A 14,673-nucleotide genomic window follows, 5' to 3' on the forward strand; every position below is an offset into this window, starting at 1 on the left:
CGGACGACGGGGGACTGGGGGCACAGCTCGGCTGCACAGAGGCTTCCGCACACAGCTCCGGAAGCGCTACCCTTTCTCAGGATGCGATTTAAGGAAATTTAAGTAAAAGATACAAAAAGAAATTCTCTTGCCACATCCTCCATGCTTCTGGGTAAAAAAAAACAAAAGTCTGGGGGCCGGGCCCCCCGTGTTTCCCGCTGCACAGACAGAGGCCCTGGACTCAGGGCTCAGGGTCATGGTGCTCACACCCCCGGGGTCCCGCGGGGCCCTGGGGGGGCGTGTCCTCGGAGCCCAGGGCAGCCTGCAGAGGCGGGACTGTCCCAAACACCCAATCACAGCGAGTTCTTCAGAGCACGGACGTCAGGCTTTCCCCTTGGGAGCAAGGCAGAGCTAGCCCAAGGCCCCGGGGTCTCCCCTGCTGGCGGGAGGCCTCCCTCCCCGTGGACCCGAGCGCCGCAAACCCCTGCCCACTGCCCTCGGGCCTCTCTGTACCGAACACCCACCAACCCAAGGCTCAACCCGGTGGCACCCAGTGGAGAGCAGAGTGAAAACTATCGTTTGTAATGATGCAGTGCTCTTTGCCTGCCAGAGCAAGGGCTCTGGGCGGCATTTCCGCTGGGGGCTGGGGGGGCGGGGCGCCCGCAGCACCTCTCCCCGCCGCTGTGGCGCCCGCTGCGCCTCAAAGGCAGAGGAAGGACGACAGGACGAGGCACGTAAACCAAGAACGGCGTGAAGATTTATTTTACAATGGAGGAAACAGTGGATTTAATGGCGTGAACCCAAACGTACTGTACAATATTAATGACGGAACATCAAACGTATAATTAATAGTGCCTTGCTCTGTCTTCATTTATTCATTTTTTTTGTCTGATATACATGCATCTGGAAAGATGCAAATGCCAGTAAAATTTCTCTATTTAAATCAAGCTGCGGGAACTAAATTTTATTCAAAAAGTGTGGTTTTACATTATATACACAGAAATTTAATATAAAATGACAATATAAAAAGTTAAAAGAGAAAGCATACAGCCAGAAGGTACAAAGGAAGTTGATAGATTAAAATGGTACGATATGTAACATACAGGAGTGTGTAAGCTGATGCTGGCGATTTACAAGGAAAGCACTCCAACGTTTGCCCCATTTTTTTTTTCTCGTTTGCCAGTGCGGCACATTATAGAAAGGTCAGCTGGTACCAAAGCTTACATTTGTAAATAACTATAAACCGCAGTATTTTACAGGAAAAAAAAAAAGGAATAGCATTTTTACACATTTTTTTTAAATAATAGCTTGCATACTTTTTTTTTTTTTTGCCAAAGTGGCATTTTTTTCAGCATCCAGAGGGGTTTGGGCATGGTGGCAACTGGGGTGTTTGTTGCTGTGAGTTTTTGTTTGTTTGTTCGTGTTCTCTTCCTGTGTTGCACGTGTGAAGCGGCGGCTCCCCACCCCCGCCGGTCCTGGGCAACCTTCCGTCTTCCGTGGCTGCGTGCATCTTCCCCTCGCAAACCAGCTCTGCATATAAAAGCTCATGTTTTAATTATTAAATAAGTTTTGTGTCTGACACAGCTTTTGATCTGAATGAAATGCCTTTAAGCCTTTTTTTTTGTCTTTTCTTTTTTTTTTTTTTTTTTTGAGTGAAAGGCACAGAGATGCGATTACAGTCCCCAACGGGTCGAGTCGGACACCCCTGGGCTCCGCGACCTGTGTTACGGCCACGGCCGCTCGGTTACCGCGCGGATGCCGTTTTCTCGTCGTTACTGGCGTGTCTCTTTCCTGCTAAGCCAGGGTCTCCGGAGAGTGTGCCCCACCGTTACCTACAAAAGATTGCCGAACACCGAGAACAGATGTTGAAAATAAAGGTCAGACTTTGACTCACGGAAAAAGAAAAATAACATGCACGATCGGACAGAGAGCATATAAATATAGCTACAAAATATGCGTAAGAAAACCCAAGGTCCAGGCAGGCCGTGCAGCAGCCCCGGGGAGGCTGACGTGGGCGGCCCAGGCCGGGCCTAGTGCAGTGTGGGGACGACGGGTCGTGCAAGGGGCCGGGTCCCGCGGGCGTGCGCCGGGACGCTACTGCTTCTCCAGCTCCGTCACGTAGATCAGGTGGTCCTCCGGGGACTTGCCGTGGGTCTTGCTGAGGTGCAGTTTGACTGCGTGCTTGCTCGCGAAGGTCCGGTTGCACAGCTTGCACTGGAATGCGGAGCCCAGGTCGTCCTCGGCGGCCCCCACGGGGCCCAGGGCCTTGGCGGCCAGGGCTTTGGGGACGCCCTGCTGCTCCTGGATCTGGCTGAGCGGCAGCTTGGAGAGGTCCTTCAAGCTGAAGCCCAGGTGCGTCTCCAGGTGGCTGATGTACGTGGGCGCAGTTCTGAACTGAGAGGCACAGTCGTTGCAGAAGAACACGGGGTGGCCCGTGTCCAGGCTCTTCAGGAACTTGGTCCCGCCTGTCCTCCGCAGCTGGTACTTGACGTTGGCCAGCCAGTGGCTGATGGTGGTCATGGAGAGGCCCGTGAACTTGGAGATGTGCACCCGCTCCTGCGGGCCCAGGTCTGACAGGATGTACTTCCCGTCGGGCGTCTCCCGCAGGCTGGAGGCGAACTGGGCCTGCAGGATGAGCAGGTGCTGGGGGTTCCAGTTGGACTGCCGGCCCTTCCTCTTGTGGACGGGGGACAGCTCGTCCAGAGCCTCCTCGAAGCTGCTGGCGTCGGCGTCCGACTTCTCGGACACCGTGGAGGGCGTGGAGGACTTGGGGGTGAGGCGGCCCGTGAGGTTCTTCACCATGTCGGAGATGTCCATGAGCGCGCTCTCCCGCAGGGGCGAGGAGACCGCGTCGGCGGCGCCGGACACCAGGGGCTTGCCCTTGGCCTTAGTCAGGTCGATGGGCTGGTCGCTGTTCTCGTAGTAGTAGCGGTCGATGGCGTCGGCCTGCTTGACGGGGGTGGCGGGGTAGACGGGCTTGTCCAGCATGCTGTTGCTGATCTTGTACAGCATGGCCAGCGGGTCCAGCGAGGGGCTCACGGGCTTGGACACCTTGCCCAGGTGCGTGTTCATGATGGACTGGAGTGCGCTCAGGGGGCTGATGAACGAGGGCTCCGGCGAGTGGTCCGTGATGATGCCCAGGTTGTTGCAGCCGTTGGTGACTTTGGCCTTGAGGGGCTCGGTGCCGTTGGGGGTGTGGGTGTCCACCCCGCCCTCCTTTCTGGCCTTGCCCCCCTCCGCCTCCGGGCCCCTCTTCGGCTGGGGTTTGCCGCCGCTGTCCTCCGTCCTGGGGAAGTCCTTGTTCTCTTTGGCCACGGGGGACACGGCCTTGGCCGGCGAGCCCTTGTCCTTCTCGGCGGGCTTGTCCTCCTTCTTCACGCTGACCTTGCCCGTGACCTTCTCCACCAGCTCCTCCATGGCCGACACGTTGCTCTTGTGGGGCGGCGGCGTGAGGCTCCCCGGGGAGGGCAGGAGGGCGGCGTGCTCGGCGGCCAGCGGCTTCCCGGGGCCGGCGTAGGACGGCTGCACCTGCACGCTCTGCACGGCGGCGGGCAGCGGCTTCACGGCGCCCGGCAGCTGGTAGGCCGCGTGGATGCTGGGGTAGCCGCCCCAGGAGGGCGCGCCGTTCTGGGCCTTGCTGATGGCGCTGGAGACGGTGTTCTCCAGCGACTTGAGGATGTCCACGCCGCCCTTGGGGCTGTCGTCCAGGTCCTCCTCGCGCAGGTACTGGTAGAGCGCGGTGGGCTCGAACTTCTCAGGCGCGTCCTCGCTCTCCTCCTTGATCTTCCTGTCCGCGTCGCCGGCCGCCGGCGCCTTCTCCTTGTCCGGCTCCTTCTTCTCCTCCGAGGCCGTGGAGCCCGCCGGCGAGTCGGGCTGCTTCTTGACGTGGGAGGCGGGCAGGCGGGTGTGCGTGGTGGGGGGCAGCGGGATGGACTGGATCTTCTCCTCCACCACGGGGTCCAGCACCAGCTGCTTGCCCTTCTTGGAGGCGGAGGTGGTGACCTTCAGGAAGTGGCCGGTGACCATCATGTGGGCGGTGAGCTGCTGCAGGGTGTCGTGGGAGCTGCCGCACTCCATGCACTTGAGGATCTGCGCCTTGCGGGCCTCGAACTGCCAGGTGTAGCTGGCGCCGTTCTGGTAGCCGTAGCGGTTGTTGGGCGTCACGTAGGGGTTGGCGGTCTTCTGGTCCTTGGCCGCCTCGCTCAGGGCGGCCTCGGCGGCGGCGGCGGTGGCGGCGGCCCCGGCCGGCTCGGGGGAGCACGGGGACGCCAGGTCCTGAAGGGCCCGCTTCTTGGTGGACGGGACCAGCTTGGCGATGGCGGGCACGGGCTCCTTCAGAGGCACTTTCTGGTAATGCTTCGTCTTGATCATGTGCACGCTCAGGTCCTGCAGGGACTCGAAGGAGTGGCCGCAGTACATGCACTTGAGCACCTTCTGCGCGTCCTCCTTGCCCTCCATCTCCATCAGCGAGCGCTTGCGCGGCTTGGACCAGCGCTTGGTCTTCTCCGAGTCCTTGTCCCGGTTGTCGTCGCGGTAGTGGCCCGTCTCGTTCATGTGCACCGTCAGCTCCACCAGCGTGTCGTAGGCGGCGCTGCAGTCCTTGCAGCGGAACTTGCTGGCGCCCGTGAACACCGAGCCGTAGAGCTTGTTGTTCTGCCGGTACAGCTGCACCGTGCTGAACAGGCTGGGCTCGGGCAGCAGCCCAAACGTGGACGTCTGCTGCAGCGTTTTGGCCAGCGCCGCCTGGTGCCAGTCGTAGCCCGAGCCGCCGCCGCCGCCGCCACCGCCCGCGCCACTGCCGGTGCCGGTGCTGGTGCTGGTGCCGGGGGTGCTGGCGGTGGTGCCGGCCGGCCCCGCGGCCGTGGCGGGCGGCGTGGGGGCGGGGGTGGAGCTCTCCTTGGGGCCCACATCGTTGCTGCTGCTGCTGGTGGAGCTGGACTTCTTCAGGTCCAGCGCCAGGCTGGACCAGCAGGACTCCGAGAACAAGTTCGCGTAGACGGCCTTGATCTGAGCCAAGCTGTCCTGGGGGTAGGAGACGCTGTCGGGGGGGCCCTGCGGGTCCTCCTTGTCCTCCCGGGAGGAGGGGCCCTTGAAGTGGGCCAGCTGGTCGCTGTTCTCGCTGAAGGGCGACCCGTAGCCGGCGTCCTGGTTGGTGGCCGTGCTGACGGGGGAGCCCTGGTAGCTTGGGGCCTCCTTGATCTCTGCGTCCTCGCCGCCCACGTAGTCGCTGTCCTGGACGTCCAGGGACAGCCCATCCTCCTCCTCGTGCTCTTCATCTATGTCTGCCGCCTTCAGCTCCTCCTCGGGAACATAAGCTAGGGCAGAGAAATGGGACACGGTGAGGGGCCAGTCACGTTCCAGGACGCGGCCCCCCCAGCACTCACTCCCCCCCTCTCCACAAAGACGTCTCTCCCCCCGGCTCCCAGGCTGCAGCACCACCCGCCTTACAGGGCCACCCACTCGGCCCCTCGGTGGCAGAAACTCGGGCTCCGCCAGGACACCCCCCTCTGCTGAGAGGACGCACTGCAATGAGGCGGCCCCGGCCGGAGGGCGGTGACCGCCCCGTTCTGAGGACGTCTGTCCGCCGGGGACGCGGCCACGTGGGGAGGGCAGGGCGCCTGTCACCCCCTCCCGCGGGCTTCCCCTTCCACAAGCAACGACCCGCGAGTCCCTCGCGCCTCCCCGCCCGGTGGGACCTGGCTCTCCACATGTAGGGCAAGACGCTCCGGACACAGAGCCACACGGTGCCCGCACACGGAGAGAGCCCGCAACGAGAGGCGGCAAACGTGCTCTGGGCTTCGCTGAAAAGGAGGCGGCAACAGGCACCCGGCCCTGCGCCCGGAGGGCACAGAAGGCACCGGAGGAGGGGGGCACCAGACGGGCGTCAGAGAGCCTGGGGGGACGACGCAGCCCCGTTCATGAGAGCCACAAGGGGGCAGGACCCAGGGGTGCGTCGGCAGGAGAATGGACGAGCCCAGCACGGAGGATCGCCCACCACACACGAGAAGGAAATCCCGCCATGACGCGGGCGGACCTGCAGGACGCTGCGCTCCGTGCAGCCAGCCAGCCGCACTGGACGGACGGACACTGTGCGACTGACTGCGCTTCTGTGAGGGCCTCGGGGTCCGAGCCACAGAGACAGCAGCGGAGGGTGCTGGGTGCCAGGCCGGGGTGGGGGCTGGGGTCGGATGGGGACAGAGCGTCCGTCTGCGGGGACGGCTGGTGCGGTGGCGGCACAACGGTGCAGGGGTCCGCAATGCCACCAGGCTGAGCCCCCCCACACGGCCCCGGTGCTGACCTCTCTGCTGCCCACGTTCTGCCAGCCTGAAGTGCCGTTGAACTTGAGCAAGGCCGATCGCGCGTGCTGAGCCTTCGCACGGCAGGGTGGCTTCCAGGGCGCGGCAGCACCTCCCAGGGGGATGTGACAGCTGTCACTCGAGTGAGAGGCCGGGAGGGCACCTCCACCACAAGATAAGAGCCTGACTTTTGACCTCGGGGGGGCCCCGTGGGTCCTTGACCGCGTGACCCCCCGGCTCCTGCCCAAGGGGAGACGGTTGCAGGCCGCACCTCCTCGCGTACTTGACTGGCCGAGGCGTTTTACTTACTCCTTGTCGTTTTCGTTAGTTCTTGAGGGAACAGCTTGCTGAGCTGAACTAGGGTTCCGGTGACTACCTGGGAAGTCTGGGGTTAAGATGCTTTCCGGAGAGGCCCCGTGAAAAGGCACGGGCGCGACCGAGACGGGTGTCTCATTAACTGTGATCGCTCGTTATCACGTTATCAGAGCCGCGTCCTGCGGGAGCGCGGCAAAGCACGCCGCGTTCCAGGGGCGGCTGACAGGCCAGAGCCCGTCTCGCCAGCCCGGGGCGGGGGGGCGTGGGGGCGGGGGGCCGCTGGAGTGCTTCCGCACCCGCAGGCGGGGGGCTGGAGACCCCAGCACAGCGGGCGCCCTGAGTGTGAGCACACCCCCTCACTGTGAGCACGTGTGCATGCCACACCCACACACACAGGGCCAACGATGACCCGGGAGATCACGTGCAAGCCCCCTACACCGTGACTGACAGCCGAGGCAGCCACTCAGCTGGGCCCTGACGGAATACAGTCCGTCCACCTCCACCTCGTTTGGGGGGGTCCATTCCAAGGCCCCCGACCGATGCCTGAAGGCACCAATGCTACCGACTGACCCCCAGTATGCTGCGTGTCCCCTCTGAGCACACGTCTGTTGCAGGTTTGGCTTCTCAGCGGCCCCGTGAGACATGCACAATGGTAACGAACCACGGAACGGGGCAGCTGTAACTGTAACTGACCGGCGACCGGGGCACAGGCGCTGCGGTGCGGTGGAGACCGCCGATCGGACCCCCAGGGCTGCGGCTGCGTGGCTAGAGGGACACGGAGGGACGGTTCGCCTCCGGTCAGGACGGAGCTGGCGAGGGCGGGACCCCAGCACGCCCTTCAGAAGGTCCACGCTCTAAACAGGTGGATGCTTTACTTCTGGCATTTTCCACTTCACAGGCTCGCATTGCAGCTGGCCGCTGGTAACCTGAACCTCGGGCCGTGAAGCCGCAGCCAAGGGGCCCACTGTACCCGTCCACCGTGCTGTCCAGCACTCGGCCCATTCCCACACCTCGGGGGCAGCGCGAGCCACCTGAGCACGCGTGTTCACGCCTGGTCCACAGCCGAGGGTGGAACAGAGCCCATTAACGGGTCTGGGGACCACCGTTCTGCTGACACCACGCTGCTACTGGGAGACGCAATCCCCGAGGTGAGACCGGCGGGGGACGTCCGTCCATCCGTCAGGCCTCAGCGTCTGGACAGCGCTCTGTCCCGCGGCCCTCGCCCACCAGGCAGAGCTCAGCAAACTGAACAACGGTGGCCAGACTGGGTCACGTTCCCACTCAGCCCGTAACTGTCACAGGGTTAGGACGGCCCTGGCGCCCAGGGCTCACAGGGAACGCTCAGCCCGGGTCCCCTCAGGAGCCCCGGTCACACATCTCGCCTCCGGCGGGCTCGGCCATGGGCCCCCCTCTAGAGGGTGGTGACCTTACGGCCCCAGGGCATCCTGGGCGGGCAGAGCGCGGTGAAGACGGGCCCGGGGCCCGGCTGCGGCTGCCCGTCCCCCAGCTGCCCTACGGCAGCTGCAGCAGCACGTCCAGGGCCCGACCAGCTCAGAGGAGCGGCCTGACGACAGGGTCCGTCCCTCCAGGGAGGGAAGACCCGCGACCCAGCCCCTCGCTACAGACACCGCTCTATCTGGGCCGGCTCGGCTCGGCTCGGGATGGGGCTCCCCAGGCTGCCCGGCAGGAGGTGCCGGCAGTGCACTCTGGGCAGGGCCACGACCTGCATCTCAGCCATGGGAGCAGAAACGGGGGCCCACTGCTGCCCCCTGGGGTGCACTCGGCACCCCTGCCTCGCTCGCCCTCGGGGCCAAAGCTCAGGGCTGAGGTGGCCCCAGCAGAGACGCTCCAGCCTGAGCCCGTCCCCACGACACGGTCCCGTCCACGCCCAGGTGTCTCGCATGCACCTGGCTGACAGCCGCACGGCCCCAGGGCAGCAGCGACACCGGTGAGGGGCACCCCACCCCAGGCTCCTCCACCAGACAGCCCACAGGAGGACCCTAGGTTCGGCATGCCGTCCCCTCCCCGGGCGCCCACGGCCCCCGCTCTCCAGCAGGTATCAGGTGGGAGAGCTGCCGGAGGGTCTGCAGTCCCCGGGTCCGGCCTGTTAGGTCCACCAGCTAAGTCCCCACACGGACCCCCTTGGTTCCGGCGGGGGGCACCTGCCTCCTCCCGCCACCCGGAGGCCCAGCTGTCGTCTCCTCCAGCACACTGCCTCCTGACCCCTCACACAGGTCGCTGTCCCCCACAGACTGGAGACCCCCACACCCCGCCCGGGGCCGAGAGTGCCCGGGGCCCCAGCCGGACAGGCCCCACTCAGGGGCCCCTCGGAAGTGCACGCCTGTCCCACGGGTGGGAAAGCCGAGTCTCAGAGCAGCTGCCCGGCTTCCCTGACCTCCCCGGACCTGGACTCCGGGCCACCTGGCCCCGTCCCAGACCTGCCCGCTCAGCCACGTGGGGACCGAGGGACTGTCCGTCACCTGCGCGTCTCACCGCCAGCGAAGCCTCCGGTTTTCGGACAAGCCGATGCCCCAAGGTCATTCTGTGTCGGCTGTCCAGGAGCCCTGGAGGCCCGCGCAGCCGCAAAATAAGAGGTGATTTAGCAAACATCAGAGGGAGCCCTGCCGGCTGGGCGGCTCAGGGGGTTGCAGCGTCGCCCCAGCACCAAAGGGCCGAGGGTCTGCTCCCCGGTGGGGGCGCGTACAGGTGGCAACAGACCGGCACTTCTCTGTCTCTCTCAAATCAATAACCGTATCCTCGGGCGAGGACTTCAAAAAATTGGATGGGAAGAGACGAACAAACGCCTTGAGAATGAAAAGCGGTGTTTGGAAACGCCCTGCGAGCCGGCCGCGCCGTTAGGGGGTGGAGAGTCCCGGTGGAAGAGGGGAACCGCGGAGACGTTTCCAGCGCCCACACCCTCTGGCCCATCAACGCTTCTCCGGACTTGGTGTCGGGGACTCGAACAGGGACACCCTCTGCGCTGGCGCGCCCTCCGCCCGCCACACGGCTCCAGGGAAGACCGCCCCGCTCCGCCCCGCCCCGTCGGCAGCAGCGAGAAGCGCTGCGGGGACCTGCGGCCGGACCCTGCGCTGCAGCGGGGTCCCCACACGGAAAAGCGCGCTGCGGCGACGTGGGCAGAGACGGAAAAGGCCAAAGACAAAACACCGGACGCGCGGGGGCAGTTCCTCCGAGAGGAGGCTGGCGGAGGGTTTTTCGGGTGAGCGAGCGCGGGGTTGGGCATGGCGCGCGGCGGCAGCGGTGGATGGACGCCCGTGTTTTCAGCGCACAAGCACGGACCGTCCACGCTACGCCGTCTCGGGAAGGAGGCAGCTGGCGGCACTGGCCAGGCCTAGGAGAGGGGCCAGACGGGGCAGGGCGTGTGGGGTGGGCTCCGTTCATCGCTACTGTTTCTTTTTTTTTTTTTAGATTATATTTATTTATTTTTAGAGAGGAAAGAGAGAGAGAGAGAGAAACATCAATGTGCGGTTGCTGGGGGTCATGGCCTGCAACCCAGGATTGTGCCCTGACTGGGAATTGAACCTGTGATGCTTTGGTTCGCAACCCACACTCAATCCACTGAGCTACGCCAGCCAGGTCATCGCTACTGTTTCTTGACGTCAAAAAGGAGAGGGGAGGCAAGAAGAAAGTGGGGGCCACTGGTATTAGAGTTCCTGTTAGAGGGGCATCTTTGGGGACGCCAGTCGTGGTGAGCCTGCCCCCTGGCCCTCCTGCCGGCCCCTGTGGTCCTGCCCCTCCAGGGAGCCGTCCAGTCTGGGGAGGGTGCTGGGGGCCCCAGATGGGAGCAGCTGTGGGACACGCCCCCCCCCCCCCCGCCCCGCCCGCCAGCCCAGCAGCGCATTGATCTCCTATTGCCCCACAGCAGCCTCCGGTCAGGGCTCTCATGCGGCAGAGGCCACGTTCCTGGGGAGCGGCCTTCCCAAGACCCGGCGGCGGGGGAGGCAGAGGGAAGGCCGGGGCTGGGAACTGGGGAGCCCGGCCCTGCTCCCCTGGCGAGCACGCAGGGTGGGGAGCTGGCGGTGAGCGAGGAAACAGATATTGCGAGTGGACAAGTGCACAGCAGGGTCTTCTGTGGTCCCTGCCTGGTTACAGCCTCCCGGTAGAAACCGCACCTGGCTGGGGTTTTGCCACCCGGTGAGGCGGCACAGTCCTACCGAGTGACAGGTGTGCCTCCATCCGCCTGGGCGTCACACCGGCCAACGCGACACCCACCGACAGGTGGCCTCACATCGAAGCACATTCACGCCGAGGACCCGGCTCCCAGGAGGCCCCCCCCACCCGCCCGCCACACCTAAGTGACGAATGTCCAGCCTCACTGCGTGGTGCAATCCGCAAAACACAGTCTCCGCCCGGTCTGCAACCGACCGCCTGTACAGCCACGTCGCAGCTGCTCCGGGTGCTGCAGGGGGTTCGGACGGACGCCAGAAAACACCGGGACAGAAAGGCCGCCGAGAAGGCCGACACGGAGCCCCTCCCCCTCAGAGAAACACCGCCCCCAAGCAGCTGTGTGTTACTTCACGAGCGTAGGATTCGGGTCTCTGCGGGACCCCCGAGGCTGTGCTCAGCGGGGCCGGGGGCCGCGCCGCCCCGGCTCGACGGGAGCGAACCTTCGTCTGTCGTTTTGGCCGATTTCAGCGGCCCCGTCCGCCGCTGAAGCTCCGATGCATAACGGAGTTGTTTCTCTACGTAAAACCCAACGGAAGCCGTTGTAGAAAACTGTGATAAAACAGCCTCTGGATTTTACCGAATTCGATCGCGAATTAGAAACCCACAGGTGACTTTCTGAAAACAAGTGCCATTTCTTCTTCTCGTCACCACCCCAGGATTTAATTTCCAGTTGACAGAGAAACAAGGAGCCTCTTTGTAGGGCCCCTCCCAGCAGGCACATCCAGGACCAATCCTCCGTCCGGCGCGGGTCGCGTGTCACCACGATGCCGTCGAACGAGAGCCCAGGTCAGGGCCGGAGCCACGGTGACGAAGGCCAAAGATTGATTTCCGGCCGTGTTAGCAAGAAACAGAAGAGAAAAAATATAGGAAGACCTTGAAAAATTACAGAGAAGTGAAAAGGAGGGAGGGAAACAGAGTGAGGAATTTGCACGTGCACCTGGCACGTACACCGGGCAGACGCCCCGCCCTCCGGCCACGCGTGAACCTGCGGCAGGCTCCGCCTCGGCCCCCTGAACTGACGTGTGGCCCCGCCCACCGAGCACGCCCAGCGCCAGCCCGGGGAGGGGCACGTTTTCATGACGCCCTTGGCGTCTGAGGGGCGGCACCCCAACACACACCACACCGGCCCCCTCCGACGCGTGTGGCCTACAAACCCACTTTGGCAAGTCCTGCCCCAAACCCCAGGGCCCGCCTGGAACGACGGGGAAGGCTCGTCCCCCAGGGGAAGGGTCGCCCTGATGGCTGCCACTCGGAAGCGCAAAGAGGGGACCCTGCATGAGACACGTCCCCGAGCGGCTGCATCCCATGGGAAGACAGGGAGCTGCGTGCCCACCTATGCTCAGGACGCCGCGCTCCCGGCCGTCACGAAGGACCACCGGGGACTGTCCCCAAGCACAGCCGCTTTGCCCTGTGGCACGGTGGCACCCTGCCATGCTTCACACGACGTCCCGTTGAAAAGAACAGCGAATGGCACCACGTTCGCTGCAGGCATGACCGTGAGAGACGAGGGGAGGAAGGTTCCTGCGGTCTCCGAGCCCCACAAGGAGCTTGCGCCCCGGAAACGTCTCCATTTTCAACCCCTAGCTCGTTGTCGTGAACCCACAGGGAGGGCCCAGAGACCAGCTTTACACACAGGGGAGATTTTACCTTTAAATATACTACGTGATGCCCTGGCTGGTGTGGCTCAGTGGACTGGATGCCGGCCTGCAAACCAAAAGGTCGCCAGTTCGATTCCCAGTCAGGGCACGTGCCTGCATTGTGGCCCAGGTCCCCAGGAGGGGGCATGAGAGAGGCAGCTGATCAGTGTATCTCTTGATGTTTCTCTCCCTCTCTTTCTCCCTTCCTTCCCCCTCTCTAAAAATAAATAAAATCTTTAAAGAAACATGCTGCAGTCAGGTATAAGTTATGTTCCAGTGGGTTTCACCACGAGCTAAAATATCCCGCGTGATTATTTCTGCACTTGATTGGAAGCTTAGTACAAGGCCACGTGACCCCTGGCTTTCTCGAACTTCCCTTGACAACAACAATGGTGTCTGAACCGAGTCACACTGTGCTATCACGACAGAGATCGTCTCGCCCTCACTGTGATAACCAGGCTTACTTTGACTATTGTCAGTGAGTCCTCATAACTGCTCTCCCAGATGCTTTTTAAAAAAAATGTCAGGCAGAGGGAGACAGAAGTGGGGGACTCATGAACACTTCTGAGTGTAATTCTTTATCAGGATCTTTTGTTTTCACTACAAGCTGCAATTCCCTAAAAACTGCCTGATTCGTCTGAGTTCAAAGGTGCCAGAATGTACCCCAGTATTTGCAGAAGTTTCTATTCCCAGGGTTGAAGCTACGAGAACAGTGTGCTCACAAGGTGAATGGATGCGATCTCTGGTCCCAGAGAGGGCTCCGAGGGAGGCTCCGGAGTCGCAGGGAACAGAGTCAACCCCACAGGGGCGCCTCCTGCTGAAGCCCTCGCCCCGGCCCCCCGCTCCCCTGTGCCCGCCCGCACCCCCGCCCCCCGGAACCTGATGAATGAGGGCTCGGAAACAGTCCCTGCCACGTGCGGAGTCCCCTCGCACAACTACTTACAGAAATAAACGACATCTCTCCCTATCGAGTGAAACAAAGACTCCAGATCACCATTCCTGCTATTTCTTTTTGTGTCAAAACAGCTTTGCCTTCACTCCCCAGCCCTTCCTGAGCCTGGCCCGTGGCGCGGAGCGTGACGCTGAGCACGCGAGGGGAGTCCTGCCATCAGGGGGAGCCCAGCAGCACCGAGCCGGAGGGCACCACCCGGGGAGCTCGCCGCAGCACCTGCAATGCAGGGGAGAAGGTGCTGCCAGCCTCCGTGTGCTGGCATGGGTGCACAGGTGCAGGTGTGCGAGTGTGTGCATGTGTGGTGTGTGTGCACACGTAGGTGTGTGTGCAAAAGTTGTGTGCATGCATGCATGGGTACATGAGCGTGTACCAGTGTGAGTGCATGCACATGTGAGTGTATGCATGCATGAGTATGCACTTGTGTGTGCCCGTGTGAGTGTGTGCCCGTGTGTGTGCCTGTGTGAGTGCACACGTGTGGCTGAATGAACAATTAAAACTACACAGACCCTCTTGTTTCCGACATGGGAATAAGACAACTGGATCTGAAGGTTAAATTTCACTTTTCTTTACAAGATTAAATCTTCTAATATTTTTTGTCATAAACTGCGCCGCCTCCTGGATGGCAGCGTGTCCCTGAGGACCGGCCGTCACCCTGAGCAGCACGACCCTGTTGCGTTGGAAGGCCCGCGGACAGAAGACAACACCCACGCTCCCTGCTGGGGCAGACCGCACCCTGAGCGCATGCGCCCCGGCCGCTTACGGCGCCGACACACGCGGAGGGTCCGTGGGAGCCCCTGCATCTCCCGGGCAACCACCCAATGCGGCCCAGGCGCGTCCTCACCGGCAAAGTGGATCAACACCATGTTTCTCAAACCACAGCTGGACATTTTTCAAAGGAAACAGGGTTTACTCTACTCAACAGTCACGCGCAGGCTGGTGGGAGGTGGCGGCTGGACGTGCTTGTCCACGGCTGGACGTCATCGAGTCCCGCACCACCATGTCGCACCCGCCGCGGCTCAGAGCACTGAGGTGTGCGTCCCCTCCCGCACCGGCCCCTCGTCTGCACCCCAACACCCACCATCTGTCAAAGGGGCTGCCCGAACCGTCCGGTCTTCCGGGCCGAGGAGGCAAAGGCCCCCGAGCTCTGCATCTCGCCGCTGTGGTCCTGGTGCAGGTGAGCCGAAGCAGTGACCTGGGACAAGCCTTCCCCGGGATCTGATTCGCTCTCCAAACGCGGGCTCTGAAGCTATCCCGCAAACTCCAGCAGGTGCCCGCCTGGCCCCTCAGCGTCCCCCTTCACCCGCAGCAA

At 62.9% G+C, this 14,673-nt stretch overlaps 1 protein-coding gene across 1 annotated transcript in view; it reads right to left on the reverse strand.

Annotated features, from left to right (window-relative positions):
* Positions 1-714: 714 nt before the first annotated feature.
* Positions 715-14,673, reverse strand: part of TSHZ1 (teashirt zinc finger homeobox 1) — a 70,980-nt gene continuing 57,021 nt past the window's right edge. Inside the window, exon 2 of the mRNA XM_036010144.1 lies at positions 715-5,294. Coding sequence (XP_035866037.1) covers positions 2,074-5,294 — 3,221 coding nt within the window. The 3' untranslated portion in view covers positions 715-2,073. The remainder of the gene's footprint in view (positions 5,295-14,673) is intronic.

Source organism: Phyllostomus discolor, chromosome 9 (genome assembly GCF_004126475.2).
Source record: "Phyllostomus discolor isolate MPI-MPIP mPhyDis1 chromosome 9, mPhyDis1.pri.v3, whole genome shotgun sequence".
Taxonomy (NCBI): Eukaryota; Metazoa; Chordata; class Mammalia; order Chiroptera; family Phyllostomidae; genus Phyllostomus; species Phyllostomus discolor.